Source organism: Bos javanicus, chromosome 29, assembly GCF_032452875.1.
Source record: "Bos javanicus breed banteng chromosome 29, ARS-OSU_banteng_1.0, whole genome shotgun sequence".
In the NCBI taxonomy this organism is placed as follows: Eukaryota; Metazoa; Chordata; class Mammalia; order Artiodactyla; family Bovidae; genus Bos; species Bos javanicus.
Window position 1 is genome coordinate 23486738 of NC_083896.1, and position 18456 is coordinate 23505193.

An 18456-nucleotide genomic window follows, 5' to 3' on the forward strand; every position below is an offset into this window, starting at 1 on the left:
GGAATCTGAATATTAAGTATTCAGTGGATGGGACAAAAATCACAACAGGCAACTTTATTGTAGAATTTGATCCAAAAATCCAGAAAAAATAAATAAAAGGAGCCAAGTCTCTATTATGTTTGTACACAAAATAAACCATAAAATACATCAACATTTACCATGAGATCATTTAAATGTGTCTGTAAATGATCTGATAAGGGAAACGTGATTTACAACACGGGAAACTTTTTTTTTTTTTTTAACAATTATAGACTTAAGTGCAATGCACCATAGGTCACCTAGTCTAGGTTAGCAAGAATGAGCAACATGGTAGGTCCAAAAGGCAACCCCCAAACACCTTCCTTCAATGGAAACTTTGGTAATTATCTGTGGTTTAAAAAAAACAAAACAAAACCCAAACACCAACTCCTTCTTCATCATGTTGGATGGTTATTTTGTCCATTTTTCTTCTGCGATGATGAGTCCATTTTAAATACTTCAATTATTATGAAGACACTCCAGATCCACAGAACAGCAGACACTTCCATTCTGTGCATCAAGACACAAGCATTAGCCAGAGACATAGAATACAAATCAATATGCAGCGTCCACTTTTACATTCAAAATGATCAGCTACGTTTTGAGACCAACTCCATGAATGCTCTAAAAATGATTACTAGAAAAATGCCAGAAGAGGAGTAAAATGGAAGGCAAGACTTATGAGACCCTGCAGGGCCCCTCTTGTTGGGGTCTGCTGGCAGTGAAACTTCATATACCCCCTCTGAACTCAGACCATGTTTGAGACTCCTCTGTATTTCCAATGTGTTTGATCACACAGTTTATTCACTACAATTACTCTGATTGAGATTCTTTCCAAAATTAACCCTCTGAAAGATAAATTACCATTAATAAAACTAGTCAAAAATACCAAAAAGAATCTGAAAATAACTCAAAAATGGCTTCCAGAAAGGCAGGCATATTAGGGGTAAATACAGACTCTCTTGTGGTGACTATGAGAGGGAAGGTACATATCAATTATTAAGAATTCATGAGAAATAAATTATACCTATTAATATTAAATATGGACTTCCCAGGTGGCTCAGTGGTAAAGAATCCTCCTGTCTATGCAGGAGACATAGGAGATGCTGGTTCAGTCTCTGAGTCTGGAAGATCAACTTGAGGAGAAAATAGCAACCCACTCAAGTCTTCTTGCCTGGGAAATTCCATGGACAGAGTAGCCTGGTGGGCTATAGTCTATGGGGTTGCAAAGAGTCAGACATGACTGAGCAACTGAGCATGTGCCTGCACACAATGTAAATATACCTTTATAATTCTCCTAAATGATTTCAAAGCTGACCTCAGAGAAATCATACTGAATACCATAGGTCTATATATTCCCTGGTCATTGTATTTGATGGGGCTGAAGGAATATGGGTCATAACTTTTACTTTATGACGTTTGATGTCCTTTTCCTATTGGGGCTGCATTGTAAGATGATAATTCTCAGAAAAAAGAACACACATTTATAACAGCATAAAAAGGCAAGTTGAGATCCTTCCACTGATGCATGAAGCTGAAACAGGATTTGATAGAATCAAATGGATTAATATTTTTAACATGCTTAATCATGGGAATTTAAGCAGATGTTTCAGCAGAAATTTAACCCTGCCTAAAGTCTACTACAGTCATAGTTCTCCATAAACTTATAAGGGAGGAAGGGGTCAGTTTTTAATTTTAAAGACATGTGAGGATGCCTCATGGGAACTCCTCCAAAAAGACAAGAAAATAATCACAGTTAATTAAATCTTACAGCAGGAGCTTCAAGTCCTTGCATTAGGCATTGTGATAATTAAAGCAAACAACACAGATTTATAGAACACTTTCTTCTAACATAGACAGTTGCCTGAAAGAGCTTAAAATTTTTTTCCAGGATGAAAGTAGATCTTTTTTTTTTTTTTTCTTTCTTTCCCATATTCATGTCAAAATAGCTTAAATCAGCCATAATTGGCCCTAGGGTCAATTGTTTAAATTCCATATTTTACAGGCAAGAGAGGACTATTTTGTTCCATGTTCATTTGGAATTTGCCTTTATACACAGTACAACTATCATCCAGTCAGACAGATTAACCTCCGGAGAGAAGCAAATGCCTGGCTGTGTTCCCACGCCCCTGGGAACCCGTGCATTCAGAACTATCAGGAGTGGGCCTCCTGCAGGTGTTCGCAGGCACGCGTCGGAGGCCTGGTTACCCTCAGGACACCCAATTACCTTGCATTTGCAGGTTGTACATGGAGATCCAGCCATTGTCCACACTGAGCCGCTAAGCCTTGAAAGGCCATAGCTGTCCAGGCAAGTTTTTCTGATGTCATAGGCGATATTATCAGCCAGGCAGGGGTCACTGACACAGCGGGGACAACATTCCCCTTCCAGGAGAGTTGTGTACTCACAGCTCAGACTGGGGCAAGTCAGCGGCCAGCAGTCTACCTCTCCTTCCTGTGGAGAAGAAGTAAAAAAAAAAAAAAAAAAAAGCCTCCTCATTAGCTTTCGGCACAATCCTGTTGCCAAAGTCCTAGAGAGGGAAATCCTCAGGAATCTCCATGACTGCCCTCACTGACTGCTCCTACTTTAGCATCCTTACGTGTATGATTCCATATGGGTATGACGTGCTTCCTCCTTAAAGAAGGAATACAGACATCATCTCCTCCAGTGTGCTTTTGCTGACTGTCTATATTGCAGCCATGGAGAGAGTTAGGTCCCATCTCTCTGTGCCAATGGCAACCCATAATTATTTTTTAGTGATTCTTATTGATCCTTATTATAGTTATTAATACAATACCAGATTAAGTTTTGAGCTTTCAGGTTCTGGGCTTTTCCCTTTATCTCCCTGATCCTTAGCACAGTTCTGGTCAATAAATGCTAATCAAATGAACAAAGAGATGATACTGGGCTAGTGTATAAAGAGAAACTTATTTTTCTTGAGGTCAAAGGAGGAATCTGAGTCACTGTACTATTTCAACAACATCACACTGAGTTGCTTATGTTAGATTTAGAATGAGGTTGTGCAATATCAGGAGAACCATTTCAGAATGGTTTTGACTGTTCTGTCTGGCCAGTGATATGTCACTAACGTGACGTACAGTCACGTGACGTACAGTGTTACAGTTCAGATGCAGCGTCCAAGTAGTCTATAAACTGGCACCTGTGGCCCCACTGAACTGCACACAGCAGATCTGTTTCTCTGTGTAGTCTTCTGTTATCATGACACGTATTATAATCAATGCAAACTCATACTCAAACTCAGTCAGCATCACAAGATCATGGCCTTTGATCAGCTTCATGATTGCCCACGTCTGTCATGCTCACGGGGCTTCCCAGTGGTACAAGTGGTAAAGAACCCACCTGCCAGTGCAGGAGATGTAAGAGACATGGGTTCAATCCCTGGATCAGGAAGATCCCCTGGAGGAGGGGATGGCAAACCATTCCAGTATTCTTGCCTGGAGAATGCCATGGGCAGAGGAGTCTGGTTAGCTACAGTCCATAGGGTTGCAGAGTCAGACATGACTGAAGCGACTTAGCACACACGTCATGATCACTGTTACATCATCTGGGATCTGGCACGTGCAAATTATTGACATTAACTATAACCCGCTATATTCTCAAGTCATCACAAAGTTATATTCATTAGCATCAATTTTCCAAGAAAATATTAGGGTCTGGGATGGCAGGGGATACTCTTGAAATTCTATAAAAATTTCATGTCTAAATTTAATACTCATTCTTCTGAGTGCTGAAGACTGGCTTCTTAGAAATGCAATTTTTCAGACTGATATGTGAGCTAATTCTATAGCTGTGTTGAGTTTGTTCTTGAATGGGAGATGTGAAAATGGCTATGATTTAAATATATCTGAGTTATACTCCTCAGCATTAGGAATAATTAAGAAGGAATTATTTCTACTAAGATTATCTGCACATTTGCCAGGTGACTTTAGAAAATCCAATGGAAATTTACAGCATGATGTCTCTGAATGCCTGTTTTTATGCAATATCTATAGACTGAATCATTAACTTTAGAAAATGTTACATTACAAAATGCAGCTAACAGTTTCCGTTACAAATTGACTTAGTTATGACTCAACTCCACTGGCCGTAATTCCCTCAGAGATAGAATATCATCTTCACTATGATAATGTGTTTTAACAGTCTTTGCAACATTAGGAATCTCTGTCTGTGGTATAATCTGAAACAGAAAGAACCAGTTCCAGAAATTAAGCTTTTTCTCTGAAATTTCTCAAACCTGATTATACCCTTAGTATCCCCATATTTAGATACAAAGGCACCCTTCATTTTTCTATAGGAAGGCTTAGCTCTTGAAACCAATTTTTCGATCCAGGAAACATGAACTGTAGTTACTGCTGTGCATTAAGTACTTTCTATGTGTCAAATACTATATTTGCCATTCACACATATCTCTGATCTTCACAACAGCCCTGCAAAATAGGTGCTCATCCACTTGTAGACACTGAAGGAAAGAATGATCAAGTGAAATGCTGGGACTTGCCCACGTTAATCACATAGAGCTTGTATGTGGGAGAACCAGGACTGAATTCTAGGTCTCTATGGCCTAGAATCAATATCATTCCCTGGTATTTCTACTATGTTCTGTTATCTCTCATACTGAAATCTTTATTGGTAATGTCCCAAGAAATGAAAGACTTGGCTCTGTAAGAACTACAACTCCTGATCAAGGCCTCAAAAGCTTTCTGTCATTTGGGGATTTTTATTGTCCTGGATTTGCTAAAAAGTAGCAGTTGCAAAGTAACTTGGGCCAAATTTGTCCTATGTAAATGTCTTGCTTGCTGTTTTAAACAGTGGAACATGAATGCCTTCTGGAAGAGCATTTACCCCTGCATTAGCCACAGGACCCACACCTTCCTGCCCAGGATCACAAATAGCAGGAAACTAAAGCCCACAGGCAACTGAGTTTGTAAACCCCTCGAGAGTATAAAGGACAACACACTCTGAAGGAAGACAGCATACCAGACACCGGCACTGCTGGCAGCTGTGAGTCCAGTTGTCTCCACTCCGATAGAGCTTGTGTCCATTTTGATCCAAACATTGGCTTGTGACCCTGGTGTCACACTCTGGGCAGCAGAAAAGGTCAACGCTTGGATTCTGGCAATCACATGCTGTCCGCCGGCAGAATATCTTCCCGTCCTGTTTAGAAGTGAGGTTAAGGAGGTTTCATCATTAGGGAAGCAATAAGCCTGCACTAAGAAAATTAGTCTTATAAACACTTTACCGAGCACATAGGACAGATTTCTGACAGTCATAGTAACCCCCTGGCCACCTCCCATTTTGCTCAAACAGATGTACACATGTATACTCACGTATACACACCCTGTTTTTCCCTGCCCTTGCCTGCAGAGCAGTCCGTGTTAACAGGGAGACATTTCTAAGTTTAAAAAAGAAATGTTCTTGAAACTTTTTTCTAAATGTTTCTTAAAAATCTTATTTCTAAGTAAAATTATAACTAAGCAGCTAAAAATGCATGAATGATCAAGGACTCGTTTGAGTGGAAAATCACGCTGCTTTACTTTTCCCAGTTCATAGTGAATAAGCTGACACATGCAAACGCATTCATCTACTTTTATCTCTGCCTCAGCTATCAGAGGAAGTCTGACTATACCCTTTTTACAAAAGAATTAACCGAGGTTCAGAGAGGCTAAATGACTTATCCAGCATCACAGAGGTAGCAATTCTCTAAGCAGCATCATTCGATTTCCTGGTTTCAAAATAACTTTTCTTCTAGGGGATAGTTTTTAGCATGTTTATTACAGGTGCCACCTCCCACCTTGAGGTGGGAGTTCCCCAAATTATAGCAAAGTATAATTTCTGGAGTAAAGACCTTGAATACGCATAAAGGATTGAAGGTTGATAGCATTCAAACATTAAAACAATGTTTTGCAGTGTTTCTTTTTTTTTTTTTTAAATTGGAGTATAATTGCTTTACAATGTCGTGTTAGTTTCTGCTGTACAACGTCAATCAGCTATATGTATACATATTATACATATATCCCCTCCTTCTTAAGCCTCACTCACACCTCCCCTCCATCCCACCCTCTAGGTCATCACAGAGCACCAAGCTGTGCTCCTTGTGCTATACAGCAGCCCCCACTAGCTGCTTTACGCATGGTAGTATATATACGTCAATGCACTCTCAATTTGTCTCACCCTTTGCCGTTCCTCCCCTGTGTCCACAAGTGCGTTCTCTACATCCGTGTCTCTATTCCTGCCCTGCAAATAGGTTCATCAGTACAAATTTTCTAGATTCCATATGCACGTATTAATATATGATATTTATTTTTCTCTTTCTGACTTCACTTTGTGTGACAGACTTTAGGTTTATCCACGTCACTGTAAGTGACCCAATATGACCCAGCAATCCCACTATTGAGCAAATATCCTAAGAAAACCATAATTCAAAAAGACACATGTACCCCAATGCTCCCTGCTGCACAGTTAACAATAGCCAGAACATGGAAGCAACCTAAATGTCCACTGACATATGAAGAGACAAAGATGTAGTATATATACACAATAGAATATTACTCAGTGCTTATTTTTACTGCTGCTTATTTATATGTCTGTTGCTTACAGTAACTTCTCATCTCAGACAATGAACAGCTAAAAATTTAAGGTGAGACAAGTGGCCACCTTTTATAGTTAAAACCACGTTGCCAGATATTTACAAAACCAGAGAATCTCAGGGCCAGAATATACCTTCAGTTCAGTTCAGTTCAGTCGCTCAGCCGTGTCCGACTCTGTGACCCCATGAATCGCAGCACGCCAGGCCTCCCTGTCCATCACCAACTCCCGGAGTTCACTCAGACTCACATCCATCAAGTCAGTGATGCCATCCAGCCATCTCATCCTCTGTCGTCTGCTTCTCCTCCTGCCCCCAATCCCTCCCAGCATCAGAGTCTTTTCCAATGAGTCAACTCTTCGCATGAGGTGGCCAAAGTACCGGAGTTTCAGCTTCAGCATCATTCCCTCCAAAGAAATCCCAGGGCTGATCTCCTTCAGAATGGACTGGTTGGATCTCCTTGCAGTCCAAGGGACTCTCAAGAGTCTTCTCCAACACCACACTTCAAAAGCATCAATTCTTTGGCGCTCAGCTTTCTTCACAGTCCAACTCTCACATCCATACATGACCACAGGAAAAACCATAGCCTTGACTAGACGGACCTTAGAGGACACATAACCAAATTCTGACCTATACTTGATTAGTCTAGAGCAATCATATTCAAAAGTCATCAAAACCTGTGCTCTAAATTCTCCAATCTTGAAGAACTCACCACCATGGGAGGTATTTTACTCATGCAACTCTGTACAATTCTGACTGTTAAAAATTGGATTTTTCTTGCCCATCTTCACGGATCCTTGTTTTCATCCTTGATATTCAAAGACCTCTTCATCCCTCTATCACATTTTTATTCTTTATTCTTAGAAGAGAGCTGTTATGTCTCTTCTGAATCATCTCATCTCTAGAGCAAACATATCTAGTTTTTTTGATGATTCCTCATAGTTTTAAATTTTTCACTGTTGCCACTTTAAAAAAAATAATTATTTTTATTTTTAATTATAGTTGATTTACAAAGTTGTGTTATTTTTCAGCTGTACAAAATGATTCAGTTACAAGTACATATATATTTTTTCTTTTTATATTATCTTCTGTTATAGGTTAATACAAGATTTTGAGTATAGTTCCCTATGCTATAAAGTAGGTCCCTGTTGTTTATCTATTTTATATATAATAATGTGTTTATTTTAATCCATAATCCTAATGTTCCCCTCATTTTCCTTTTAGTAACTATACATTTGTTTTCTATGTCTGTGTGTCTATTTCTGTTTTGTAAATAAGTTCATTTGTATCAGTTTTTAAAGATTTCACACATGAACAATATCATATGAGATTCTTCTCTTACTTAATATGATAATCTCTAGGTCCGTCTATGTTGCTGCTAAGGCATTATCTTGTTCTTTTTCTATGGCTGAATAATTCTGCATCGTATATATGTACCACATCTTTACCCATTCCTCTGTCAATGGACATTTGAGTTGCTTGCATGTCTTTGCTATTGTAAATAGTGCTTAGTGAACACTGGGGTGCATGTACCTTGAAGTTCAGTTTTCTCTGGATATATGCCCAGGAGTGGGATTCCTGGATAATACGGTAGTACCATTTTTAGTCTTATGAGGAACCTTCAGACCATTCTCCATGGTGGTTGTACCAGTTTACATTCCCACCACCAGTGTAGGAGGGTTCCTTTTTCTATTCATCCTTTCCAGCATTTGTTGTTTGTAGATTTGATGATGGCTATTCTGACCAGTGTGAGGCAATACCTTATTGTAGTTTTGATTTGCATCTCTCTGGCTGATGTTGAGCATCCTTTCATGTGCTTTTCTGGCATCTGTATGTCTTCTTTGGGGAAACTGTTATTTAGATATTTTGCCCATGTTTTGATTGGGTTGTTTGTTAGATATAGAGCTGCATGAGCTGTTCATATATTTTAGAGATAACACTCTTGTTGGTCACTTCATTTGCAAATAGTTTCTCCCATTCAGTGGGTTGTCTTTTTGTTTTGCTTATCGTTTATTCTTCTGTGTAGAAGCTTTTCAGTTTAACTAGGTCTCATTTGTTCTAGTTCTATGAAAAATGCCATTAGTAATTTGATAGGGATATCATTCCCACTCCAGTACTCTTGCCTGGAAAATCCCATGGATGGAGCAGCCTAGTAGGCTGCAGTCCATGGGGATGCGAAGAGTCAGACATGACTGAGTGACTTCACTGTCACTTTTCACTTTCATGCATTGGAGAAGGAAATGGCAACCCACTCCAGTACTCTTGCCTGGAAAAGCCTGGGGACAGGGAAGCCTGGTGGGCTGCCGTCTATGAGGTTGCACAGTCGGACACGACTGAAGTGACTTAGCAGCAGCAGGGATATCATTAAATCTGTAGATTGTCTTGTGGGATATCATTAAATCTGTAGATTGTCTTATGGAGTATAATCATTTTCACAATACTGATTCTTCCAATACAAGAACATGAAATACCTCTCTGTGTCATCTACGATTTCTTTCATTAACATTTTACAGTTATCAGATTACAAGTCTTTCGTCTCCTTAGGAAGGTTTATTCCTAGATAGTTTATTCTTTTAGTTCAGTTCAGTTGCTCAGTCGTGTCCAGTTCTTTGCGACCCCATGGACTACAGCACGCCAGGCTTCCCTGTCCAACACCAAATCCCGGAACCTACTCAAACTCATGTCCATCGCATTGGTGATGCCATTCAACCATCTTATCCTCTGTCATCCCCTTCTCCTTCTGCCTTCAGTCTTTCCCAGCATCAGGGTCTTTTCCAGTGAGTCAGTTCTTCATATCAGGTGGCCAAAGTATTGGACTTTCAGCTTCACCATCAGTCCTACCAATGAGTATTCAGCACTGATTTCCTAGAGGATGGACTGGTTGGATCTCCTTGCAGTCCAAGGGACACTCACACTCTTCTCCAACACCAGTTCAAAAGCATCAATTCTTCAGCACTCAGCTTTCTTTACAGTCCAACTCTCACATCCATACATGACTACTAGAAAAACCATAGCTTTGACTAGATGGACCTTTGTTGGTAATGTCTCTGGGTTTTAACATGTTGTCTAGGTTGGTCACAGTTTTTCTTCCAAGGAGCAAGCCTCTTTTAATTTCATGGCTGCAATCACCATCTGCAGTGATTTGGAGCCCCCCAAAATAAAGTCAAGTCTCTCACTGTTTCCATTGTTTCCCCATCTATTTGTCATTTAGTTATGGGACCAGATGCCATGATCTTAGCTTTCTGAATGTTGAGTTTTAAGCCAACTTTTTCACTCTCCTTTTTCACTTTCATCAAGAGGCTGTTTAGTTCTTCTTTGCTTTCTGCCATAAGGGTGGTGTCATCTGCATATCTGAGTTTATTGATATTTCTCCCAGCTATCCTGATTCCAGCTTGTGCTTCATCCAGCCCAGCATTTTGCATGATGTTCTCTGCATATAAGTTAAATAAGAAGGGTGACAACATACAGCCTTGTTGTACTCCTTTCCCGATTTGGAACCAGTTTGTCATTCCATGTCCAGTTCTAACTGTTCCTTCTTGACCTGCATACAGATTTCTCAGGAGGCAGGTCAGGTAGTCTGGTAGTTTAGATGTAACGGTAAATGGAATTGTTTCCTTAATTTGTATTTCTGATATTTTATTGTTAATGTATAGAAATGCAGGAGGTTGCTATACATTAATTTTGTATTCTGCAACTTTCTGGAATTCATTGATGAGCTTTAAATGGCAACCCACTCCAGTGTTCTTGCCTGAAGAATCCCAGGGATGGGGGAGCCTGGTGGGCAGCCGTCTATGGGGTCGCACAGAGTCGAACATGACTGAAGTGACTTAGCAGCAGCAGCAGCAGTTTATGATAGTGTCTTTAGAAATTTCTATGTATAGTATCATGTCATCTGTAAATAGTGACAGTTTTCTTTTCCATATTTTTATTTCTTTTTCTTCTCTGATTGCTGAGGCTAGGACTTCTAAAACTATGTTGAATAAAAGTGGTGAGAATGGACATTTTATCGTATTCATGATCTTAAAGGAAATGTTTTTAGCTTTTCACTATTGAGAATGATATCAGCTGTGGGTTTGTCATATATGGCCTTTATTATGTTGAGGAAATTCCCTCTATGTTCACTTTCTGAAGAGGTTGTTTTACCTTTTATCATAAATGGTGTTTTAAATTTTGGCAAAAGCCTTTTCATCTACTGAGATGGTTGTATTATTTTTATTCTTCAATTCGTTGATGTGGTTTATCACAATGATTGATATGTGGACACTGAAGAATCACTGAATTCCTGGGATGAATCCCACTTGATCATGGTATATGATCCTTTTACTATATTATTGGATTCAATTGACCAGTAATATGTTGAGTATTTTTGCATGTATGTTCATTAGTGATATTGGCCTGTACTTTTCTTTTTCTGTGGTATCTTTGTCTGTTTTTTGTTTCATGGTGATGGTGGCCTTGTAGAATGAACTTGGAAGTGTTTCTTCCTCTGCAAATTTACGGCAGAGTTTCAAAAATATAATGTTAACTGTTGCCTAAATGTTTGATACAATTTGCCTGGGAATCCATCTGGTCCTGGACTTTTGTTTAATAGGAGTTTTTAAATCAGAGATTTGATATTAGTACTTTAATTGGTCTCATTATATTTTCTATTTCTTCCTTGTTTAGACTTGGGGAATTGTACCTTTCTAAGAATTCGTCCATTTTTTTCTAGCTTGTCTATTTCTTGGAATATAGTTGCTTGAAGTGGTCTCCTGATTGTTTGTATTCCTGTAGGGTCAGTTGGAACTTCTCCTTTCTCATTCCTAATGTTTTTTTTTTTTTTTATGTGAGTTCTTTAGCTTTTTTTCTTGATGAATCTAGCTAAAGGTTTATCCATTTTATTTATCTTTTCAAAAAGCCAGGCTTTAGTTTCATTGATCTTTTCTATTAGTTTTCTTCATCTGTATTTCATTATTTCTGCTCTGATCTTAAAATTTCTTTCATTCTACTAGCTTTCACTTTCATTAGTTCTTCTTTCTGTACTTGCTTTAGATGTCAGGTCAGGTTGTTTGAGATTCTTCTTGTTTACAAAGGTAAAATTATATAGCTATAAACTTCCCTCTTAGATCTGTCTTTGCTGTGTCCTGTAGGTTTCAGATCATACTTTTTTCATTGTCATTTTTCTCTAGATATTTTTTGACTTCCTCTTTCATTTCTTTGTGATCCATTGGTTGTTTTGTAACATGTTTTTAGCTTACACATGTTTTTAAGACACATGCTGTCTTCCCTCACCCCATCCAATATTTGAGTTCTAATCTCATAGTGTTATGATCAGAAAAAATGTTTGATGTCAATTTCCTTAAATTTATCAAGGCTTGATTTGTGACCCAAGATGTGATCTATCCTGGAGAATGTTCCATGTGTACTTGAGAGGAAAGTGTATCCTGTTGCTCTCAGATTTAATGTTCTATAAATTGTCTATCTGGTCTAATGTGTCATTTAAGGCCTATGCTTTCTTATTGATTTTCTGTCTAGATGACCGATCCATTGAATCAGGTAGGGTACTCAAGTCCCTCACTATTACTATGACTATGGATTTCTCTTTTTATTGCTCTTAATATTTGCTATAATTAAGGTGCTCCTATGTTGGGTTCATATATATTTACAATTATTCTGTCTTCTTCTTGGGTTGACCCCTTGATTATTATGCAGTGTCCTTCCTTGTCTCTTCTAATAATATTTATTTTAAAGTCTATTTTGTCTGATATGAGCATCGCTACTACTATTCTCTTTTGATTGATATTTGCATAGAATACCCTTTTTCACCCCCTCACTTTAAGTATGTGAATATCCCTAAGTCTGAAGTGGGTCTCTTGTAGGCAGCATATATACAAGTCTTGTTTTTGCATCCATTCAGCTAGTCTATGTCTTTTGGTTGGAGTATTTATTTACATTTAAGGTAATCAGCGATATGAATGTTCTCATTGCTATCTTGTTAATTGCTTGGACTTGTTCTTGTAGGCCCTTTTTCTTTCCTTCCATTTTTGTTCACTTTTCTTGTGATATGATGACTATCTATTGGAATGTTTGGATTGCTTTTCTTTTTCTGTGTTCGTATTGTAGATTTTTGGTTTATGGTTCCCATGAGATTTTGATATAGAAATCTAACCATGAACAAAATTTTTAATCTGATTTCTTAATTTCAAATGCATTTCTGATATTCTGCATTTGCACTGTCCTCTTCTCTTGATTGCTGGTTTTGATATCAGATTAGTGCTTGGATATTTTGCTCTTTATGTTTGCCTTTTCCAAGTGAGCTTTCCCATTCACAGTTTTCCTGGTTCTAGTTGTGGCTTTTTCTATTCCCCCTAGAGAAGTTCCTTTAGCATTTTTTGTAAAACTAGTTGGTAGTGCTGAATTCTCTAACCTTTTGCTTAACAGTAAAGCTTTTTATTTCTGCATCAAATCTGAATGAGAACCATAATGGGTAGAGTGCTCTTTGTTATAGTCTTTTTTTTTTTTCCCACACTTTTATCACTTTAAATATTTCATGTAATTCCCATCTGGTCTGCAGAGTTTCTGCTGAAAAATCAGCTGATAACCTTATGAGGATTCCTTAGTTTCTTTTCCTTTCTTGCTTTTAATGTTTTTTTTTCTTCATCTTTAGTATTTGTCAGTTTGATTAATATGTGTCTCTGCCTTGGGTTTATCTTGTATGAGAATCTCTGTGCTCCTGTACTTGAATAAGTGGTTCCTTTTTAATTTTAGGGAAGTTTGCAGCTATAATCTCTTCACACATTTCTTAGGTCCTTTGTCTCTTTTCCTTTAGGGGCCTCTATAATGTGAATGTTGGTGCATTTAATGTTGTCCTAGAGGTCTTAAACTTTCCTCATTTTTTTTTTTTCATTCTTTATTCTGTTCCACAGCAGTGATTTCCACCAGTCTGTCTTCCAGCTTACTTATTCATTTTTCTGCCCTATTTATTCTGCTAATGATTCCTTCTAGTGTATTTTTCATTTCAGTTATTATATTGTTCATCTCTTTGTTTCTTGAATGTTCTAGCTCTTTTAAAAATTTTCATGTATCTTCTCAGTCTGTGCCTCCACTTTTTTAATTAATTTATTTTTTATTGAAGGATAATTGCTTTACAGAATTTTGTTTTCTGTCAAGCCTTGACATGAATCAGCCATAGGTATACATATATCCCCTCCCTTTTGAACCTCCCTCCCATCGCCCTCCTCATCCCACCCCTCTAGGTTGATACAGAGCCCCTGTTTGAGTTTCCTGAGTCATACAGCACATTCCCATTGGATGTCTATTTTACATATGGTAATGTAAGTTTCCATGTTACTCTTTCCATACATCTCACTCTCTCCTTCCCTCTCCCTGTGTCCATAAGTCTGTTCTCTATGTCTTTTTCTCTATTGTTTCCCTGTAAATAAATTCTTCAGTATCATTTTTCTAGATTCTGTATATATGCATTAGAATAGGATATTTATCTTTCTCTTTCTGATTTACTTTACTCTGTATGATAGATTCTAGGTTCATGCATTTCATTAGAACTGACTCAAAGGCGTTCCATTTTATAGCTGAGTAAAGTTCCATTTTGTATATGTACCACAACACCTTTATCCACTCATCTGTCAATAGACATCTAGGCTGCTTCCATGTTCTAGAGATAAGAGTGCTGCAGTGAACAATGGGATACATGTGTCTTTTTCAATTTTGGTTTCTTCAGGGTACATGCCTAGGAATGGGATTGCTGGGTCATATGGTGGTTCTATTCTAGTTTTTAAAGGAATCTCCATACTGTCTTCCATAGTGGCTGCATCCATTTATATTCCCACCAATAGTGCAAGAGTGTTCCCTTTTCTCCACACCTTCAGCATTTATTGTTTGTATGTAGACTTTTTGATGATGGCCATTCTGACCAGTGTGAGGTGATATCTCATTGTAGTTTTGATTTGCATTTCTCTAATAATGAGCAATGTTGAGCATCGTTTCATGTGTTTGTTAGCTATCTGTATGTCTTTGGAGAAATGTCTGTTTAGGTCTTCATACTTTTTGATTGGGTGGTTTTTTTTTCTGGTATTGAGTTATATGAGCTGCTTGTATATTTTAGAAATTAATCCTTTGTCAGTTGTTTTATTTGCTATTATTTTCTCCCATTCTTAGGGTTGTCTTTTCACCTTGCTCAAAGTTTCCTTTGCTGTGCAAAAGCTTTTCAGTTTAATCAGGTCCCACTTGTTTGCTATTGCTTTTATTTCCATTACTCTAGGAGGTGGGTCATAGAGGATCTTGCTTTGATTTATGTCATCGAGTGTTCTGCCTACGTTTTCCTTTAAGAGTTTTATAGTTTCTGGTTTTACATGTAGGTCTTTAATCCATTTCAAGTTTATCTTTGTGTATGGTGTTAGGAACGTTTCTAATTTCATTCTTTTACATGTAGCTGCCCAGTTTTCCAAGCACCATTTGTTGAAGAGGCTGTCTTTGCCCCTTTGTATATTCTTGTCTCCTTTGTCAAAAATAAGGTACCCATAGTGCATGGGTTTATTTCTGGGCTTTCTATCTTGTTCCAATATTTCTGGTTTTGTACCACTACCATACTGTCTTGATGACTGTAGTTTTGTAGTATAATCTGAAGTCAGGAAGGTTGATTCCTCCAGCTCCATTCTTCATCAAGACTGCTTTGGCTATTTGGGGTCTTTTGTGTTTCCATATAAATTGTGAAATTTTTTGTTCTAGCTCTGGAAAAATGCCATTGGTAATTTGATAGGGATCACATTGAATCTGTAGATTGTGTTTGGTAGTATAGTCATTTTCACAATATTGATTCTTCCTACCCAGGAACATGGAATATCACTCCATCTGTTTATGTTGTCTTTGATTTCTTTCATCAGTGTCTTATAATTTTCTGTGTACAGTTCTTTTGTCTCCTTAGGTAAGTTTATTCCTAGATATTTAATTCTTTTTGTTGCAATGGTGAATGGGATTGATTCCTTAATTTCTCTTCCTAATTTTTTATAGTTAGTGTATAGAAATGCAAGTGATTTCTGTATATTGATGTTGTATCCTGCAACTTTGATAAATTCACTGATTAGCTCTAGTAATTTTCTGATACCATCTTTAGGGTTTTCTATATACAGTATCTTGTCATCTGCAAACAGTGACAACTTTACTTCTTCTTTTCTGATCTGGATTCCTTTTATTTGTTTTTCTTCTCTGATTGCTATAGCTAGGAGTTCCATAACTATGTTGAATAATACTGGCAAAAGTAGAGACCCTTGTCACTGATCTTAGAGGGAATGCTTTCAGTTTTTCACCATTGAGAATAATATTTGCTGTAGGCTTATCATATATGGCCTTTACTATGTTGAGGTAGATTCCTTCTATGCCCATTTTTTGAAGAGTTTTAATCATAAATGGGTGCTGAATTTTGTCAAAGGATTTTTCTGCATCTGTTGAGATTATCACATGGTTTTTATCTTTAAATTTGTTAATATGGTATATAACATTGATTGATTTGCATATAGTGAAGAATCCTTGCATTCATGGAATAAACCCAACTTGATCATGGTGTATGAGCTTTTTGATGTGTTGCTGAATTCTGTTTGCTAAAATTTTGTTGAGGATTTTTGCATCTATGTTCATCAGTGATATTGGCCTGTAGTTTTCTGTGTGTTGTCTTTGTCTGGTTTTGGTGTCAGGGTGATGGTGGCCTTGTAGAATGAGTTTAGAAGCATTCCTTTGCAATTTTTTGAAAGAGTTTTCGAAGGATAGGCGTTAGGTCTTCTCTAAATGTTTGAAAGAATGCTGTGAAGCCAGCTGGTCCTGAGCTTTTGTTTTTTTGGGAGATTTTTGATCACAGCTTTAATTTCAGTGCTTGTAATTGGGCTGTTCATAATTTCTATTTCTTCCTGGGTCAGTCTTGGAAGATTGAGCTTTTCTAATAATCTGTCCATTTCTTCCAGGTTATCCATTTTATTGCCTTAGAGTTGTTCATAACAGTCTCCTATAATCCTTTGTATTTCTGCATTGTCTGTTGTAACCTCTCCTTTTGCATTTCTAATTTTGTTGATTTGATTCTTCTCTCTTTTGTTCTTGATGAGTCTGTCTAAAGGTTTGTCAATTTTGTTTATCTTCTCAATGAACCAGCTTTTACTTTTATTAATCTTTACTGTTGTTTCTTTCATTTCTTTTTCATTATTTCTGCTCAGATCTTTATGATTTCTTTTTTTCTACTAATTTTGCATGTTTTTGTTGTTGTTGTTGTTGTTGTTCTTTGTTCAGTTGCTGTAGGTGTAAAGATAGGTTGTCTATTTGATGTTTTTCTTGTTTATTGAGGTGGACTTATATTGCTATAAACTTCCCGCTGAGAACTGCTTTTGCTGTATCCCATAGGTTTTGGGTTGTTGTGTTTTCATTGTCATTTGTTTCTAGAATTTTTTTGATTTCCCTTTTGATTTCTTCAGTAACCTGTAGACATTTAGAAACATGTTGTTTAATATCCATGTGTTTGTTTTTCTTACACTTTTTTCTTGTAATTGATGTTGTGTTTCATATCATTGTGGTTGCAGAAGATGCTTGATATGATTTCAATTTTCTTAAATTAACTGAGGTTCAATTTGTGACCCAAGATGTGGTCTATCCTGGAGAATGTTCCATGTGCACTTGAGAAGGTGTATTCTTCTGCATTTGGATGAAATGTCCTAAAGATGTCAATGAGATCCATCTCATCTAATGTATCATTTAAGACTTGTGTTTTCTTATTAATTTTTTTTGATGATCTGTCCATTGGTGTGAGTGGGGTGTTTAAGTCTACTATTATTGTTATACTGTCAATTTCTTTTTTTATGTCTGTTACTGTTTGTCTTATATATCGATGTGCTCCTATGTTGGATGCATAGATACTTACAATTGTTATGTCTTCCTCTTGGATTGATTCATTGATTATTATGTAGTGTCCTTCCTTATGTCTTCTAATCTTCTTTAAGGTCTGTTTTGCCTGATATGAGGATTGTTGCTCCAGCTTTCTTTTGCTTCCCATTTGCATGGAATAAATTTTTCCATCTTCTCACTTTTGGTCTATATGTGTCTTTAGGTCTGAAGTGGGTTTCTTGTAGACAGCATATATATGGGTCTTGTTTTGTATCCAGTCAGTCTGTGTCTTTTGGTTGGAGCATTTAATCCACTTACATTTAAAGTAATTATTGATATATATGTTCCTATTGCCATTTTCTTAATTGTTTGGGGTTGAATTTGTAGATCTTTTTTCTTCTCTTGTATGTCTTGACTATATAAGTCCCTTTAACATTTGTTGTAAAGCTGGTTTGGTGGTACTGAATTATCTTAACTTTTGCTTGTCTGAAAAGTTTTTTATTTCTTCATCAATTTTGAATGATATCCTTGCCAGGTACAGTAATCTTGTTTGTAGATTTTTCCCTTTCAGTACTTTAAATATATCCTGCCATCCCCTTCTGGCCTGCTGCGTTTCTGCTGAAGGATCAGCTGTTAAGCATATGTATGTTATTGTTGCTTCTCCCTTGCTGCTTTTAATATTCTTTCTTCGTGTTTAGTCTTTGTTAGTTTGATTAGTATGTGTCTTGGCCTGTCTCTCCTTGGGCTTCTCCTGCATGGGATTCTTTCTGCCTCTTGGACTTGATTGACTCTTTCTTTTTCCCTGTTGGGCAAATTTTCAACTATAATCTCTTCAAAATTTTTCTTATACCCTTTCTTTTTCTCTTCTTCTGGGACCCCTATATTGTGAATGTTGGTGCATTTGATGTTGTCCCAGAGGTCTCTGAGACTATCCTCCTGTCTTTTCATTCTTTTTACTTTATTCCACTCTTCAGAAGTT

At 37.3% G+C, this 18456-nt stretch overlaps 1 protein-coding gene across 2 annotated transcripts in view; it reads right to left on the reverse strand.

Annotated features, from left to right (window-relative positions):
* Positions 1-208: 208 nt before the first annotated feature.
* The window catches only part of NELL1 (neural EGFL like 1), a 1051740-nt gene continuing 1033492 nt past the window's right edge, over positions 209-18456 (reverse strand). For both annotated transcript variants that reach the window (XM_061406202.1, XM_061406204.1), the window contains 3 exons: positions 5015-5191; positions 2246-2470; positions 209-528 (listed from right to left, as the gene is read on the reverse strand). In XM_061406202.1, the coding sequence (XP_061262186.1) occupies positions 478-528; positions 2246-2470; positions 5015-5191 (453 nt within the window). In that variant the 3' untranslated portion in view covers positions 209-477. The remainder of the gene's footprint in view (positions 529-2245; positions 2471-5014; positions 5192-18456) is intronic.